Here is an 18,413-nt window from a genome sequence, read left to right as displayed (position 1 = left end):
CAAACACGTTCTATTGCACAGGTAAAATGTTTATTTAGAGCCCTTAGTTGAAACTTCAAACTGAAAATATATTTCTTATATATGACTTGAAGAGGAAGTTGGGATAGCGAGGTGCCACCAAATGCCTATCCCATGCATTAAACCATATATATATATACACACACACACATATATAACTTTTTCTTTTGTGTAGGTAAATAGATAGATATCTTATCCTAATTGTGGCATTGGTTGCTTAATCCCAAGTTGCCACGGTGAAAAATACCTATTTTTGTATTTTTTTTGCAAAGTAATGATATATAAGTAGATTAGAAGTAGCACCATAAATTTTTATAAGTTCCCGTATAGTCATATAGTTTTAATCCCCATTTTTAATAAATTAGTTGAACAATTAAATCTTGAGACTTTTTCATATAATGATGTTTAGAGCGTAACTTTTTCCAATTTAATCACTAAAGTTTGTTGTACTGAGAAGTCATAAATTTATACCAAAAAACAGGAGAAAGCAAAAGGTGTGGGAAGTAAAAAAACATAATGTTTACCATTTTAATTACCTCTAATAGTAAACAATTACTCTTAGTTGCAAGTCAAAATCCAGAGGCTAGTGAAAGAATGTTGTCACTTCCATTGAATTCCCAAATAACATAAGATTATAAGACCCAACCACTATACCTAAAATTTTGAATTCTTTTGACTGTTACAAGGTTTTAATATACTAATATGTATATATATGTATATGTATGTATGTATGTATATATATGTATGTATATTCTGTTATACGTAGTTAACAGTAAGAACGTTGACATTCAAGTTATGCTTTGCTTGCTCCATCAGGACACCTCCTCTAACGTCTCCATCGTTGATGAAGTCATTACCTGCATCATCACTTCATCAAACGGTTTGAAATCAATTTTGGTCGACCCTTTTGTTTTTTTTTTTTTTTTTTTCAAAGAAGATCAGATCAACCAAATCCTATGTCCTAAGCAAAAAGCTAAAAAACTGTGTGCGCCTTAAATATTATATTTTTTTATTTATTACCCCTTATATTAAATTTTTTTTAACAAATAACTACCTTGAAGTATTAAAAATATTGCCAGACTCCGTTTCATCAAGTTACGGTAATAAAAAAAAGGGGGTCAAAGTATTGGGTCCTTTCGAAAATCCCAAATTATCGTTTTGGATTGATCACATAAAGCCCTTCAATTATAAAAAAATTGCAGATTAACCCCTACTATAGGGAGTAAAGTGCAAATTGTTATATTTGAGAAGGTTTTTTTATAATATGTATTTGAGAAGGTTTTGCGCACATAACAGAACAATTTAATAATTTTGAAGAAACATTTAACAGCCACATAACAATGACTGATGACCTTTTTTTGTATTTTTTTTTAATAGTTTAGGGAATTAATTTTATTATGATATAGATATATTTTTTTTATATTATTATTTATAGATCAGAGGTTTGTGCAATTAATCCTCCGCGCTCATATGTGTGTGTAAATATACACACACACACACACAAATAGTAGAGAGGGGTGGTGTTTCACTGTCACATTCCAAGTCAATAGTAGTTTCGCCCTTGAAATTTTTGTGCAGGCACAAAATGACACAAGTAAAATTGGATACATCACAAAGACGCAGAATCTTCCTGTTGTGGTTCTATCGCTAACAACTTAGAATGGTCGCCCTACGCTTACGGATTAGCAGCGACGAGACTCATCGATCGGCCGGCTCTTCCAATCAACTCGTATACATATAATACATATGGTTAATGTCACCATCAAGTCTCAGCTGAAATGTAACTACTTTCACCAAGTGCGCATGTAAAAGATGAATCATATTTTCCAAAAAAAAATGATGAATCATATTCTAATTTGTATTGGACTAATAAATCATTCTTATCCGTTATCACAGCTTAGGCATATCAACTTTCATGTTTGTCGTGATTGAATGGCATGAATTAACAAAATTGTTTTGATGGGTGACGTATGGACATTCAAAATATTTCTAAATCATTGTTATTATTATAATTTAGTTATGCTCAACAAACATTTGAGTTATAAAAGTCTTCAATCATATATAAAATATAGTTATAAAAGTCTTCAATCATATATAAAATATACAAAACGCCATGTCATTAGTGTTTTCATCCAATGATAATGCGCTATTTCAAAAAATAAAAAATAAAAACAAAAAAAGGCCCAAACTGTTGGTCCAACCCCCAAAAGCTATTTAATAAATATAAAATTCTTCACTTTCCAGGAAAGTTTATGAAGAAACTATGGGCCTTACAAAACCAAGAAGGCTATAGTTGCAATAAGGAATAATTTATAGAAGGCCAGGCTTCAAAAATTAGAAAAATTCTTCACTTTCCTGGAAAGTTTATGAAGAACCTATGGGCCTTACAGAGCCAAGCGCAAGTGGTTCATCTAGATTGTTCATCTACTTTTTGGGAATGTTGATATTAGAGAATCATTCCCAAAAAGACCCCTTTTTTTGGTCACAAATGACAAGTGTCACCAATATATCGTTTAAAAAAAAAGAAAAAAGAAAAGAGAGAGAGAGAAAAAAACTGTTATAACAATAAGTGCAGTACATTATTGGGGAATCAGATTATTTCGAAACCTGCATTGACAATATTCATGGTTTTAAATGGTACTTAAACCAAGTGCTGTGAAAACAGACTCCGAATGACTTCCACATATTTGAATGTCTTTTGGCCACTCATGCAGCTTCTGCATGAACACCAATGTCCAATCTCAAGCAAGCAACATTTGACGCAATTACATATAGATTGCCTAAGGTTATTAGCATCTCATCTGTATCGTCTAACCCAGGAGGGACTCTTTCTTTAGGATGAACTTTCTTTAGGATGAACTCTTGCAAATAATCCAAACCAACTACTACTTATAGAATGCAATTCAGGATAGATAATCAACCATAAATGTGTATATAGAAGATCTTCGGCGACAGTTTAGGATGTCTGTCTTAGTTTCATCGTTTTTGACTTCGGACTGGAGCCTGAAATTGCTCATCTAGCACCTTCTTCCCATTATGTTCAGTCACAATTAGTACTAGTGCAGTAATTTATTATTTACAGATCTAACTAACTAAAAGTAAAACAAAATTACATTTGACATGTTTCTATTTACAAAATTTGTTAACTTAGTCATATTGACATACCTATTTACAGATCTCAGGTGCAGTTTTCATTTCCATCACATTGTTTGGGATGAACTAGATGTAAGATGTACAGTAGTCAAGAAAACTTACCTAGCAAAATGTCCTCTTTGCTTCTTCACTTAAGGTGACGAATCACAAGGCTGTTTCAACGAGTAGCAGTGTGTGCCACCAACCACAAGCAATGCTCTTAGCCACACAATCATCAACGTGAACTCGAGAAGGTACATTTCGGTCAATAGAGTCTCCCAAACCCAGCTGCACGAAAACAATGAAAAAGTGAGATCCAAGGAAGGTATCTATGATCTTCCTTTTCCACTAAAAATGAAAATGTTTTAACATCATACCTGGCCATACTTGTTCCATCCCCAGCAATATACTTTGCCGCCCTCTTCAAGAACCACGAGCATGGAGCTATGTTAGGGTACTTGCAAGTAAATGTCAAACTCTACATTTATGTTCATGATTCTAGATGGGTGCCATTTTGGTTATACTTCATTTCATGCCTTTAATCCCATCCCACATTTGCTCCATGACATATTCTTTATTAAGCCAGTTTTGAGTCACGAAAGACTACTAGAGACCTTGTGTACTCAATACGATTTCATCCAAACATTTTATGGACAAAAAGCAACAAAAGATATAACATGCAAGGTAGAAACAGAATGAATAGATTGATGTTTTTCTGGTAAAAAATTTCAAAAAAGCAACTCTAACCTCATCCTGTACAGTCTATAAGATGTTTTGCTGCAATACTACAGACATATTTATTCACCATCAATATGGCCCCTTCCCTAAAAAATCCTTCTCCCACCCCATCTTTTCCTTTACCTTCACTTTTTTTGTTTTTACTTTGTTCCACTACCCACTACTTAAACGTCATACTTGTTGAGTAGTACCTGTTAATATAGCACTATGACGTGCCCCGCAAGATACAATCTTGGCTCGCAGACTTCCAGATATTGAAGCGTCCAAGAGCCTGGGAACAGTCTGTGACACACACACAAAGGCTATAGTAAGTTTCTAAACTTTCCTCTTTAGTAGAGTACTTTCTTAGAAATGCAACCTAAAGCTGTGTATGAATTGGAACAATGTTAAAGCAAAAGTCTAGTAGGCATCAAAATCCCAGTTAGTGGACCCCTTCACTTAATTGGATAGTAGGGGTCATTTGATAATGGCCAATACAACCAAAGACTGGAAGGACCTATGAAAGTTGCTCACTTTGCTGCCAGTTCCTCCCACTACAAATTAACTTGACACATCTATTACTTGCATAGTTCAAATAGCTGGTAATGGATCCTAGAAGGTACCTCAGCCTCATGAGCACTGGATCCCAATCCCAACTGTCCGAACTGGTTCCCACCAAAGGCATGCACACGACCTTCGACAGATATGCATAGTGTATGCCATAGTCCGGCCGCAATACCTTCAATTTGACTACTCAATAGAGAAGAGACACAAGTTGGTCTGAAAACATCATTTGTGTTACCTTGCCCACACTAATCCAGAAAAAGAGAGACCATAAGAGATTGAACTATCTTTGATAATCTCAATGAAGAGGTAAATAAACATGCCGCAAACAAGAGTAGATGATGGAGAAAGTATAATGAAGAGTTACAATAAACTATAATGAGCAGCCTCATATTCAATTCCAATCTAGTGATATGTGTGAATGCTTTACCACAAACGCCAAATATTACCTATTGAGCTTTCGTTTCATCCTAATCAGTTAATAAAAAATAGAAAATGAAAGAAATGCATATTTTCCCATTTGATAAATACTTCTTAGTATCCGAGAACATAACAATGAGAAATCATGTGAATTTGGTGTGATCTGGTGATTGGATCATTCAAACAAACAATAACACAACTAATATACCAAGCACCGTCACATGTTGACCATCAGTCTTTCCATGATGATACAAGGTCAAATTGCAACAATCACACCACAAAAAATCTGGTAGAAAATTAGACATGCAATTTAAGAATTGCAAATGTAGCATCTTATCCAGGGTCAGAAAATTAATTAGTATAGATGAATAGCACAAATTTATGGATGATTAGGTCGCATGTCAAATTGTCTCTATACCTTCACTTCTATAATCAACCAAGGAGAAAATGATTTTAATATTTCAAATAAAATTATTCACCTCAAATTTTTTATTAAGCATAATTTTTCTTAATCAGCTTAGAAATGGGCAACAATTTTTCTCATTTGAATATAATACCTTTATAACATACTTACTTTAGAGAATGGTATTAATCATTCAAAGGAAAGTAGAGTACATTAATGTCATTTACTCTACCATCATCATAGTATAAAGAAAGATTTACCTGGTTATCTACTAGCATATACAATTTTTAGTCTTCATTGCAAAAAACTCTCTCCATAATAACTTTATATGTCTATTTTAAAATTACTAAAAGCACACTATTTTAGCAAGGGAGATAAAAACATGGCACTTTAATCAGTATCATTAGAGACTTGAAATGAGATGGTTCACTTGGCGTGAAAAATTTTATTCTGTGAAGAAGCTCACCTGTCCATAAAGTCCCCAACCAAAAGTAAGCACCGCTCCTGCATCTAATGAGGAAGAGAAAATGTGGATCAGCATATGGACAAATACAATCACTTAATTGTGAGATATTATTTTGTAATTGGCAATTATCGGAAACAAAACAAGTCCTTGTTGAGTTGTAATTCGAAGTCACTATATCGGGATAGCGACTGCGGAATGGAAAGGTTGTTCAAAGTTACCATAATTGACATCATTCGAAATAAGGTAAGAACAACACATTAGGAAGGATTCTAAAAAGGTTAGGACACATTCTACACTTGGTATTTATTTCAAAACTTACCATACAGTATTTTTCAACCTTAGTGAACCAAAATTCAAGTTCTGGCCAACTTGAACCGCTTCAGCCCCTCTAAATCGGTTCAAGGTTTCAAGATTGGATTCGAAAACCAATCTGCGAAACTTGAACCGGTTTAGTCCCTTTGAACCGGTTCAAGATGTCCTGACAGCAATCCAACTGCTAGTTTCCTTTTCCTGATTTATTTCCAAGTTGGTCTAGAATTGTACCAAGTCTTATGCACGATTTTTTTTTTTTTTTTTTTTTTTTTTAAGGACTAGGTCATTCTAAACTCTATATAAACTGTGTTATACACCTAGGTTTAGATATGGCTTTTGCACTATCAAATTAATATTCTTAAAAGCCTTAGAAAGATTTTAGTTTCAGAAAATCTTAGAGATTGTTTTGTTAGTCTTTCTAGAACACACACATATTCACATAGTGATTTTAGAGTTGTGCTGTTCAAATCCTAATCGTGATCATACAGTTGCATCTACATCGATCAGATAAAAGTAGATCTATTTCTATATCGAATTCAGACGATTGAAGAACATGAGTAAAAGCGATCACACTTTGAAAGGGTTGGAGCACTCGTGGAGTGTTGTCTGATCTACTTGCTATTCTTCTACAGAAATCAAGCATAAGCCTGAGGTCAAGTTGTTGTTGGACGGGGAGTCGCAAAGCCAGAGTGTCAGTTATTGGTGTTTGGTAGAATGATATATAGGGTGTGAGCCAGAGTCAAAGTTCAGTGTACTTTGTTTCAAGCATAGTGGATCGATTTACTTTGGACTGCACAGTCCATGAGGTTTTTCCCACACAAACAATTGACGTATTTAATCAACTAGGGTTTCCTCGCTAAAAATCCTGGTGTCATCTCTAACTTTTACTTTGTTTTATTTTATCTGCATATGATAATTGTTTAATTGCTAAAATAAAGAAAGTTAGAAAAACACAAGAACTGTTTTCAAAATAATCAAAACTTTCTAAATATTCCGCTGCGTACAACTCACATTAATATCCCTAAATTAAATGTTTCAAAAGAAACATGTTATAATGCATTATGCAGCTGGCAGACAATCTTAACCAAGCAACAAGCAAATTGCCAAAGTAGTTAGAGAAGTTGTTAAATAGAACTCAAAAATGTATCCTAAATAAAGCACAGAGAGACATTATCAAGAAACTAAAATATGTATGACCTGCACCACCTTAAGGAACTAATGCACGATTTATTTTAAGTACCTAGGGAGGAACTAAAGATGCTATCATGAAGATATTATCATTAAGAGGAAGTCCCCAAGTGCTGACCTGTTATGACTGCACTGTGCCGGCCACCACAAGCAATGCCTTTTATGTAGCTTCCTGGAACTTTAAGTGCCCGGGTTATCGAACTAATGCTTCCTCGATGAACTACTGAAGACCTATCTTTTCCATATAAAGATGGCTCAACGCAAGGTATGAGATGAGGAGAAGATACCACTTTTATCCGGAAGCCCAAACCTAGTTGCCCTTCACCTCCATACCCCCAACCCCACACCTGTCCTACACCTGAAACTTGGGTACAAATATGATGCATCAGGTGTCTCATTTTACATTAAAGATCTTCCATAGCTTCATACATCCTATGACCTACAAACTACTTGCTGTAGCGACAAAGAAAAAGCTACTATACCAGAAAACTGTAGTTTGTGGGCTGCAGTACCCAGGAGGTAGTGGATTTACCTGACAGTGCTAAAGTGTGACGCCCACCAGCGGCAACAGAGGTGATCCTCACTCCTGGATTTAATGCTACAAGGCAAGGAGGTGCTGAAAGAGTTTCATCAGCAGATACTGAATCTTCAGGTTCTTGTTCAGACGATAATATTTTTCTTCTCTTCATGCTTTCTTCTCCAGCCTTTCTATTCTCAGGATGAAACACTGTCCCGCCAATAGATTTTGAGACTTGAGACTGTGAGCTCACTACAATTGATTCAGTCGTAAATGGATTAGTTTCCAACAATTCAAAAGACTATTCTATTAACTTTCCATTGATAATATGATGGCTCTAAATCACCTTGTTCGGTCAGTGTTGAAATTTGTTTTTCAAAAGTGTCCTTTTTGAAGCTTCCCCTAGCAGCCAAATCATGGATAACTTTTCCAGAGGGAACACACTCCTTCCAACCCCATGTGTACACTCCACCTGCATCTGCAATTGAGAATTTTAAAGAACATGAGGTTTGAAAGCTCCAATATGTTTATAGTCCAAAAAGTTACAGAATTTCTGATTTTTTTTCCCTCTTCTTTATCTTCTTTTGAAATTTGCAGGATATTTAATTAATACTAAGTTAAATTTCTCCTCTTTTTTTCTTGCTGAGAAAACAGAGGAAAATTGAAGAAAGTAACAAATTAGCTCTTGAATTTTTCATCATTAGCAATGTGAGAAAAACAAGATCCTTCAAGTTGAGACTGCTATGCTTAGTCAAGGGCTAAGGCAAAGTTTAATTTAGAAAGTAGCAATGATATGAAACATAAGATTGAAAAGTTTATTTCTACAAATTTTCCTTAGTTTCTTGAAACCAAACAGATTAGGCATGCCAATGGATCAGATGTTGATTATTTGCAATGCTGATCCAAACCAGATTGACCCAAGAACTAATGGATCCTATTTTTATTTCAAATATGGAGTATTACATAGAAAATGTATTGCTAAGATCTTTGATAATTCAATATGAAGCATTAAACACTTAAAATCTAATAATGAAAATTGTTCGGATCTTTTCTTCAATTGTTTTTGTTACAATCATCTCTACATTATTGTTGTTAAACTCAAAGCAGGTTGGAGTTTTATAATAGATAGGATTAGGTGTTGCCAGAAGAGAAGAGAATGAGAGAGAAGATGCAAAAAGGGTTAAGAGAATGAGTTAGTTTTCCTCATCTAGTCATCTCTCTTTATGTATTTATATTTACTTAAATTACTGAGAATTACACTTAGTATTGTAATCCAGTGGTGTCACCTCTACCTTCTAAAGTGGAAGGTTGAGGGTTAAAGTGGGTGATGAAATCCCATAAACTAGAACATATTATTTTAAACATTATTTTGATGTCAGAAATTTGTTATTTTTCAGTCTTCTTGTTTATTAAATCTTCTCAAATAGGATCATTAGAACAAGGTTGCTCCATTGTGTCCTGGAGGTCACGGTTTTGAAACAAGATAGGAACCTCTGCACATGTGGAGGTAGGGCTGCGTACATTTGAATCTCCCCCGTCCCCGCAATGGTGGGAGTCTCGTGCTCTAAGTTTGCCCTTTTTTTAAACAATGATATTATTGCTAACGTCTACAGGTTCGGAATGGCAGTGTACTGATCCACTGGGTTATCCAATTGGATTGGATCAATAGTTTTCTTTATGATCTAGTCCAAGTCTGAACCATTCTCCAGCCTACAAGTAATACGTTTACGTTAAAAAGGAAAAAATAGAACCTGTAATGGAAACACAATGGGCCCAACCAGCTGCAGCCTTCACTATTGGAGCTTTGGTTGGAAGCAAAAATGGTTCTGGAGTTTCCTTGACAAGCATAGTAGTGAAAAAAGATGCAAAATCTATTTAAAAAAGAGAAAAAGAAAAAAAAAAAAGGACACAAATTAGAGGTCTACTGCAATACCCCATGCTTCCCTGAAGTCAAATAGCTTTGACCTTGATCATCGGCTGAACCCCACGTTATGAGTTTCCCAAATTCTGTTTAGAAATAAAAATTACAATAAATGAGCTGATTAAATAACCATACATAAAGCTATAAAGAAATTGTGTGGAGATACACTGGAAAGATGGTCTTCAAAGCATAATTAGTCAAAACTCTGTCAAGTTTTCTTGGATTACAACAAAAGGGAGGTTGATAAGAACCCTTCAATCCGTAAAGCGGTATAAACCCTTTTAATAATCTAAAAATGAAAAGAGATGACTAAGCTGAGTTTGCAGCGTGACTGAAGGTTATCTTAAAATTAAACCAGATATAGGAATTACAAAACTTTTTAACTCCAATTGTTTCAGTGAAAAGTAGCTTTCTTTGATAGGTGATCAACTGATTTTAATGAAAAATAGTTCCTAGAGATTGTATTCAATAACTAAGGCTTCAGATATATTATCGGGCTTCTTCAAAAAGGCTTTGAAAGTAACTCTTTGCACATGAAGAGTTAAAGTGATTTTTCTAGAAAATAAAATGAACAGATAGGAAAGAAGTATACTAGGGGAGAAGGAGGATCAAAATTAATGTGTTTAGAATTAATAAAGAAAGATATGATAACATGTGGATCAAAATTAATGTGTTTAGAGTTAATAAAGAAAGATATGAAAACATGTGGATTGACAGAGGCCATGGCCTTAAAAAGAGCAAATGGAAATGTAAGATTTATGTAGCTGACACCAAGTAATTAAGAAAAGGCTTGGTGTTTGTTGTTGTTGCGGTGGTGGTGGATAGGAAAGTAAGTAAACCTCAATTAGCTTGTGTTAAAGGAATAGAGAGGATAAAATAAAATTTGAACATCGTGTTAGTGTTATAACGAAAAAAAAAGGATCACAACTACGTGAGAATATTGCATTAGGATAAAAATTGAATGAAATTTCTTTTATCTCATCTCAAATTCTATATACAATTAATTTAAAGAGGGAAAATGATAAGTACATTATTTGATGTTAACAAATTTGTTAGATTTGATCAAAGCAAAAGGGGAAAAAAATGATAATACCAATAACACAAAAAATCACAAATGAAGCTCATTTCTATACTCTGTATATTTTAAAATGAAAGAATCCAAAGTAGCCTAGACTGCCTAGTGGTACTACCTAGCCTTTTAAAGTAGAAGGTCAAGGGTTCAAGTTTCAGAGTGGGTGTGTGAGTGTGTTTCTTGCTAGGTAATTAAGAAAAAAAAAAAAATTCATGTTAGATCAACCTTATCAACTTGTTTTTACCCAATTACTATGTGCATTTCTATTATTTATAAAAATTCAATATTAGACTTTTTATTTATCTATTGTATTGTCCCAATTATTCTCATTTTTATGAATTTAGTCATTCAATATCTAATTTTTTTTCATTATACTTTTTTTTTTTTCTTCATAATACTTGCATTTTATACTTAAGTTAAGGTTACGACCCATTTAAGTTAAATAGATCATTATACCAAGTTGTGTATTAGATAAGTTACATGTGTCGTGTTGTGTTACCTGTTAATAGGAGTCGTATAAGTGTTAGTTCCTGGCACACACTATTCATGTTCGGATTGACTTGTTTCCCATAATTAGGGATGCACACGGTCCGATTTGGATCGGATTGGGAGTATTTTGGAACCAAACCATTTATAACGGTTCCACTATTTTTGAAACCAGACCGAACCATAATGTTTATGGAACCAAACCAAACCAAACCGTGAAAAACTGGTTTGGTTCAGTCCGATTTGTCGGTTTCAGTTGATTTCCTTTTTATTTTATTTTAATTTAGTAAGGGCAAAGTTTTTTTTAAAAAAAAAAATCAACTAACATTGATTTAACAGGCAAAAAAAAAAAAAAAAAAAAAAATTTAAGAAGAAATAAAGGAAAGAAAATTGAGATATATTTGAAAAGAGAAACTTGACTTTTTTAAAAAGAAATTTAAGAAATTTAAAGAATAAAAGAAAGAAAAGGGACACGCGAGAACTTTACTTTATTTAGGTTTACCGTATCATATACATATATAAATATATATATATAAGGGTAAAGTACAATAAACCCCCTTTATCTATTACCTAAGTGCAACTGACCCCCTTGAATTACAAATAACCCCCCAACTATGAATTTTGTTTAGTTTTAGGACAGACAAAGTTATTCTGGGCCACTTTCATCACCGGAAATTTGTAAACACTTTTTTACCCCTTAAACAGAGTTACAATACACTGCCGTTAAACATTGAGGAATTGTTATAAAATTACGTCAATGAGGTGTAATCCAAAGGGCCACTAAAATTTTGACACATAAGCAATCTTATCACAATAAACCAATGAGATAAATATAAACATATGGCAATTATCACCTTCACCACTCTCTTCAATTCCTCGGCGTCAACACCATGCCGATTTTACGCCTTTCCCCGACAACTCCATACTCTAATTCATACCTTCTCATCCTCCAGCAACAGAGCCTTCTGTGCCTCTTCCTTCTTCATCATCTTCATCTTCTTAAAAGCCCTTCTCTTCTCTCCTTTCAACTTGGGGGTTTCCTGGAAGTTAACAAAAATTCTACCTCGTAGTTTGTGATTGTGGAGTTGGGCTTTTTGTGAAGATTTTACTGCTCATGGAGTATACCTCTTTTTTTTGGTCGACGACGGTGTTGTGGACCTTCAAACAAATTTTTTTTTTTCGCTTTTCCTTTCAAACATATTTATGTGATTCGATTCCAATTTGAGTTCTGATTTGGATTCTAATTTCGATTTAGAGGAAGAATGTTGAGAACACCTGACATTTGGGTTGGCAAAATAAGAAGATTGTTGCTTCTTAAAATTCAAGAGAGTGAAATCAAAACAGATGGTCCACTGCAATTGTTGCTGTATCCAACGAATCTCATGCCGTCTTCTGCAATTGTTTCTTCTCCGGCGAAAGCTTCCTCCAGTAATTGAAGAACTACATAACCGCACAATCAACACACGCGCGCGCGCGGAGGGAGAGAGGAGCAGATCAATGGATTTATATATATATATATATATTATGGACATGAGAAGAGGGCATTAGAGTCTTTTCATTTTCATAAGGGCATTATGGTCATAAGATGATTTATGATTTATTATTTGTCACGTGAGTAAATTGTGATCGGAAGTTTGCTGGAATGGGTAATCTGCAACAAAACAGAATAGTTTTGGGGGTTTTCTGCCACTTTATAAATTCAGGGGGGTTTAGTGCTCATTTGAGTATAATTGAAGGGGGTTTATTATATTTTACCCTATGTATATAATAACATAGTAATAGTTTGGTCCAGACTAGTCCGGTCCAACACGACCCTAAATTAGGATAGGGGGTTTATTATATTTTACCCTATGTATATAATAACATAGTAATAGTTTGGTCCGGACTAGTCCGGTCCAACACGACCCTAAATTAGGATAGGAGGTTTATTATATTTTACCCTATGTATATAATAACATAGTAATAGTTTGGTCCGGACTAGTCCGGTCCAACACGACCCTAAATTAGGATAAAAAAAATTAAGATTTCATAATTTTGGACCCAAGACCGAACTAAGTCAGGTTCGGGATTTTTTGAACAGCCCTGCCCATAATACTCATAGGTAGACACTCCCGCAAACATGAATTGTCAGCCTTTAAAGCCTACCCACTGTGAAAATTCGACAAAAAGATTTTTGCTATGTGAAATTACAAAATTTAGACCCCGAATCCTCTCTCACTCTCTACATCAGTATTTTATCATATCGCACTCCGAAGACGTTATACACTGGACTACAAGAAATCACACAAAACCCATTATTCGGGTCAAAACCGGATAGCAACTCTGCCCGGGCGGAAACCATTCGGGCCACAACTTCACAATTTGAGTGTCAACAGAATTTCTTTTCTAATGGAACAGCAAAGGCAATCAAGAACAAATAACCAAAAAAATTAAAAATAAAACCGGATATCTTTACTAAAACGAAATCCCAAAAGACAGATAGAGAAAACATAAGGAAATTTTGAGATGGAATAATCACCTGAAATGACCATGGCGAATCCACATCCACCACCACAAACCTCCTTCCACGAGTCGCCGTGAAGATTCGCCGCCGGGAAATGGACTTTCGCCGGAGACAGCAGCGGTGATCTCTGCGGCGAAGCTCCAGGAAGATATCCAAACATTAACACCGCAAATTTCTTAGATTCTTCCATCTTCAGAACTTCGTCATCTGTTCCATTTCCATTCATTGCTTTTCGCAATCAATGAAAACAAAACCGAAAATCACAAAAAATCTAGCTCTCTGCGACACAGTCTCTCCTTTCCTCTCTATCTGATTTACACACACTCTGTTTCCTTTGGCTTCCAGAAACCGATAGAATAGTAATATTTGTTATGTATTTAATTCCACCGGATATCAATGGAAAAGACAGCGTATCATTTGCTAGCCAATAGTATATGCCACGTAGGATCCACGTGGGTCCATATGGACAAGTGTCGAAACCAAGACAGTTTGAGTTTACAAATTAGTGACACTTCGGATGTCGGAAGTTTCTGGAACATTACTAAAAGTATTCTAGTTGGATGCCACGTGGTGGTCGATTTTTTTCTCAAGCTAAAATCATATTTTTTAAAACTTGCACAAAGCTTCTCAACACAATCTAAAAACCCCTTAAACTAACAAAATTTATCAAATTACACTAAACTGGAGGCCTGCTCATTAAATAAGTTGTGAAATATTAAAATTGACATTACAATTTAATATTTAATTAAAAATTATAATTATTATTTTAAAATTATAAAAATAACCCTTTATCACTTCCAATATTATTTTTGTAATTTAAAAATAATAATTATAATTTTTAATTTAATATCAAATAACAAGATTAAATTTAACATTTTACAATCTATTAAGGGTAACTTGATAAATTTTATTAGTTCAAATTTTTTATTTAATTCTACTGAAAATTTTATGTAAAATTTTAATAATAGGGGGTGTATATTAACCTTTTATTTATTGGAAAATGATAAGTTGCACTTAGCAGAAGGAAGGAAAGCAACCAAATGCTTTGTTGTTTTGTTGTTGGGTCTTTTGGGTCTCAATTTGTCTGGATTTATGGCCCATCGTAGGCCGAATAGCAACATCATTTTTTCTGTAATTATTTCTTTACATATATAAAATTTTGCTTAATCTTTCAAGAGAAAAAAAGAAGAAAAGAAGGAGGGTCTTTAAATAAATCATACTAAAATACTTCAAAAATAAAATCATACAATTTAGGCAAAGATAAATTTTTAATTTAGTTAAACTTGACTAGAAAAAAGAGAATATATGAACTATGTGTGTGATATAATACTGTTTTGATATTATTTTTTGACTCATATCTCTTACAAACCGTAAGTATGTACTCAAATTTGCAACTCATCATAGCTTATACCTCATACATATTTATTGATTTTTATATAAAATATTAACCATTAGACATCATACATATTTATTTCTCTCTTTTTATAAGTAAAATTTTATAACTTGAAAAAGAAAAGATATACTCCGTACAATATTTGTTATGTGATTGCACAGTCCATTAACGCTGTGGGCTGTACGCCAAATATGTGGCCCAAATATTGATGGGCCGTTATAGCAGTGTGTCTGATAAATCCCTATAGAGCCCACCTGTGTTGGCAAGAGTCCAAAAGGTTTCTCCTCTCACCATATTTTGTAAAGTTCGTCACAAACACTTTTCAGTCGCTGAACTTGTGATTCTCGTTCGAACATCCGAAGTCGGACTCCCAAGAATAACAGAAAGCAACTCTATTAATTGAATTAAAATATATATATAAACAAGTGATATATGTATATATCAACACACATATGAAGTGATACAACCAGAGCATCTCGACCATTCAATTATTCTTCGAAATTATATTTTTTAATTTACATAATCATGCATAAATGTCAATCGATGAACAGTGAAATTGTTTGGCCTTCTCTACAATATAGCAACCTTCCATGTAATTTTCAACTATGAAAAGAAAACAATAATAATATATATGCTATCCTAATTTCTGTTAGTAGACGACATATATGTGATTAGGATTGTTTGAATCAATTATAATTAGATAAGTTATACAAATAATGAAATATTTAATTTTTCCTTTAAAAGGGGCAGAATTTGTGTGTGTGATTTAAGGAGAGTGCAATAAAATATAGTTTGTTCATTTGATAATGTAGACATTTTTTCATTTCAAATATTAATTTATGCCGAAAGTAAAATCCATATCTGTTTAATGGGACCATAGAACTTTTATGATTGGTGTGTCCCAATTATTTTGATTCAACTATTATAAATCCTATTTTACTGAAAATATTAAACATTTTATTATTAATTGAACCTATTAAAAGTGATAACAATAAAGATAGTGTGAACACATATGAAACACGTGTCAATTAATTACCACGTAATACAGTAGTACCAAGAAGCTGACAACTGGAACAACCCCCCTGAATCAAGGATGAGCAATTCCTTCTTCCTTACCGTGTTAGTTAGTTCACATAAATTCTATATTTAATTCATCAATCAATTTCAATTAAATCAACCTGCACACGTCTGGTCGTCATCTCTCTCTCCCTCTCTCTCATAATGTTATGTACTTATATATAATTGTACATATATACATATAGTTATATAATTGTAATTTAAAACATTGAAATGGATGTCTAACCAAATTCTTCTTCTAAGCTATTTTATGGATGAATGGTCCATTATTTGGACTAGATCTAATGTTTGCTGAAATTTCAATGCCAGTCAAATGGTTGAACCAAAGTCCTCCTAAAGACATTTGGCTAAGTAACAAAAGGAATTTTTTGAATTTTAATGATCAAATCTTTGTTTAGTCATTTCTTGACCCCATGGAGCCTAATATTATAATAAAATAAATAACTAAAATATTCAATTCATATACACTACGCCCAATTGGGAGTCTGGATCCCAAGTAAATCAACCAAAAGCCTAAAATGACCTTCCATTTTTTTTTTTTTGTTGGATAATTCGGGGTATTCAAGACTTCGTCCCGATTAATCCCTAATAATTCAAGAAGGGCGTCTCCCCACCTCTGGCTGGGTAAGTCGTTGCATTTAGGAGTGAACACGGTCCAGTTTGGATCGGATTGGGAGTATTTTGTGACCAAACTATTTATAACGGTTTTACTATTTTTAAAACCATACCGAACCATAATGTCCATGAAACCAAACCAAACAAGACCGCAAAAAACCGGTCTGGTTCGGTTCGGTTTGTCCGTTTCAATTGATTTTCTTTTTATTTTATTTTAATTTAGAGGAGGCAAAGTTAAATAAAAAAAAAATTCAACAACATTGATATAACACGCAAAAAAAAAAAAGAATTTTAAGAAGAAAAAAAGGATAGAAAATTTTGAAGAGAAATTTAAAGAACAAAAGAAAGAAAGAGGGCACGTAAGAATTTTACTTGATTTAAATTTAGGATATGATATATATATATATATATATATATATATATATATATATATATATCATATAACATAGTAACGGTTCGGTCTAGGTTGGTCCGGTTCAACACGGCCCTAAACCAGGACCGAACCGAAAAATTACGGTTCCATAATTTTGAGCCTAGGATCGAACTAAATCGCTATACAACTATCCCAAACCGCCCAATTCAGTATGGTCTGGTCCGATTTTTCGATTTATCGAATTTTTTGAACATCCCTGGTTGCATTTTGTCACAAATAATTTATCGAGTAATATTTTTAAGAGGAACTTATCATGAAAACAATCATGAATTGCCGCGAATTTAACCATTAAATTAAAAAAGATTTTGAAATATGTGAAAGTCAAATGAATTATTTAATACATCTTTTAATTCAGAAGTTTTAAAAAAAGAGTTCATCCATGTTTTTATGAGAGAGTAGTAGTAACTTTACATCTATTCAAATGGTATAATATCTTCTTTCTAAATAAGAAATAAGAAGTTGGAACCACACACAAGATATTGTGGTGTACATGTATTATTTACCTTTTGAAAAGAGAGGTAAAACTAAAAAAATTTACCTTAACTTGAATCAAGCCTATATTATTAGTATTATAACTAAAGTAATGATACATTTTTGAATTCGAAAATGTCGAATGAGAAATATGCGAGTAGAAGTGTAAGTTTTAAAACATAATATTAAGGTAATGTCATATGGTGGGACTCACACCTTAACTTACACAACGCTGAATTGACATATTAATAACCGAACCATCCTCAAGTGTAATCCAACCAATGTTATCGTAACCTAATTAATCCGACCTCAGAAAACATGCTGGATTGGACTTATGTTGGACTCACAATGTTAAAGATCGGAGTGAACTTGAGTTAATTTTTTTTTTTTTTTACCCTTCTTGGATTCAAGAGCAAAAGACGCAAGGGTCATGAGACTCATGAGTCATGATGGACAAGTAAAATATTTTTCAATGACATTGGCTTTTTTTTATTCTAACAATTTATGTAGTCAAGTGAATACTTTACTGGTGACATCTAGTGGCAACAATCTTAATTATTCAAGATGCTGCATCCATATACATGAGACATTGATTTGTTATATATAGATAAGGAAAGTGATCCGTTTCACCTAAATTTGTCCTAATTTATTTCAAAATTAATCTATTAGGGATGCTAACGACTTTTACTAATATTATAATCCATT

The 18,413-nt window shown here is 33.5% G+C and overlaps 1 protein-coding gene across 1 annotated transcript; it reads right to left on the bottom strand.

Moving 5' to 3' along the window:
- Positions 1–1,920: 1,920 nt before the first annotated feature.
- On the bottom strand, positions 1,921–14,084 carry LOC132313189 (ultraviolet-B receptor UVR8-like). Its single transcript, XM_059811870.1, has 11 exons — positions 13,735–14,084; positions 9,671–9,744; positions 9,489–9,573; positions 8,084–8,215; positions 7,753–7,989; positions 7,339–7,578; positions 5,721–5,764; positions 4,491–4,679; positions 4,080–4,170; positions 3,528–3,571; positions 1,921–3,438 (listed from the first exon to the last, which is right to left on the bottom strand). Exons 1-11 carry the CDS (start codon positions 13,943–13,945, stop codon positions 3,316–3,318), a joined length of 1,470 nt encoding a protein of 489 aa, XP_059667853.1. The 5' UTR covers positions 13,946–14,084; the 3' UTR covers positions 1,921–3,315.
- Between the last annotated feature and the right edge of the window lie 4,329 nt (positions 14,085–18,413).

The sequence above is a fragment of the Cornus florida genome, unplaced genomic scaffold (assembly GCF_030987335.1).
Source record: "Cornus florida cultivar Cherokee Brave unplaced genomic scaffold, ASM3098733v1 CherokeeBrave_3.0.0_Hap2_Chr06, whole genome shotgun sequence".
In the NCBI taxonomy this organism is placed as follows: Eukaryota; Viridiplantae; Streptophyta; class Magnoliopsida; order Cornales; family Cornaceae; genus Cornus; species Cornus florida.
This window is presented reverse-complemented; position numbering and strand designations above follow the sequence as displayed.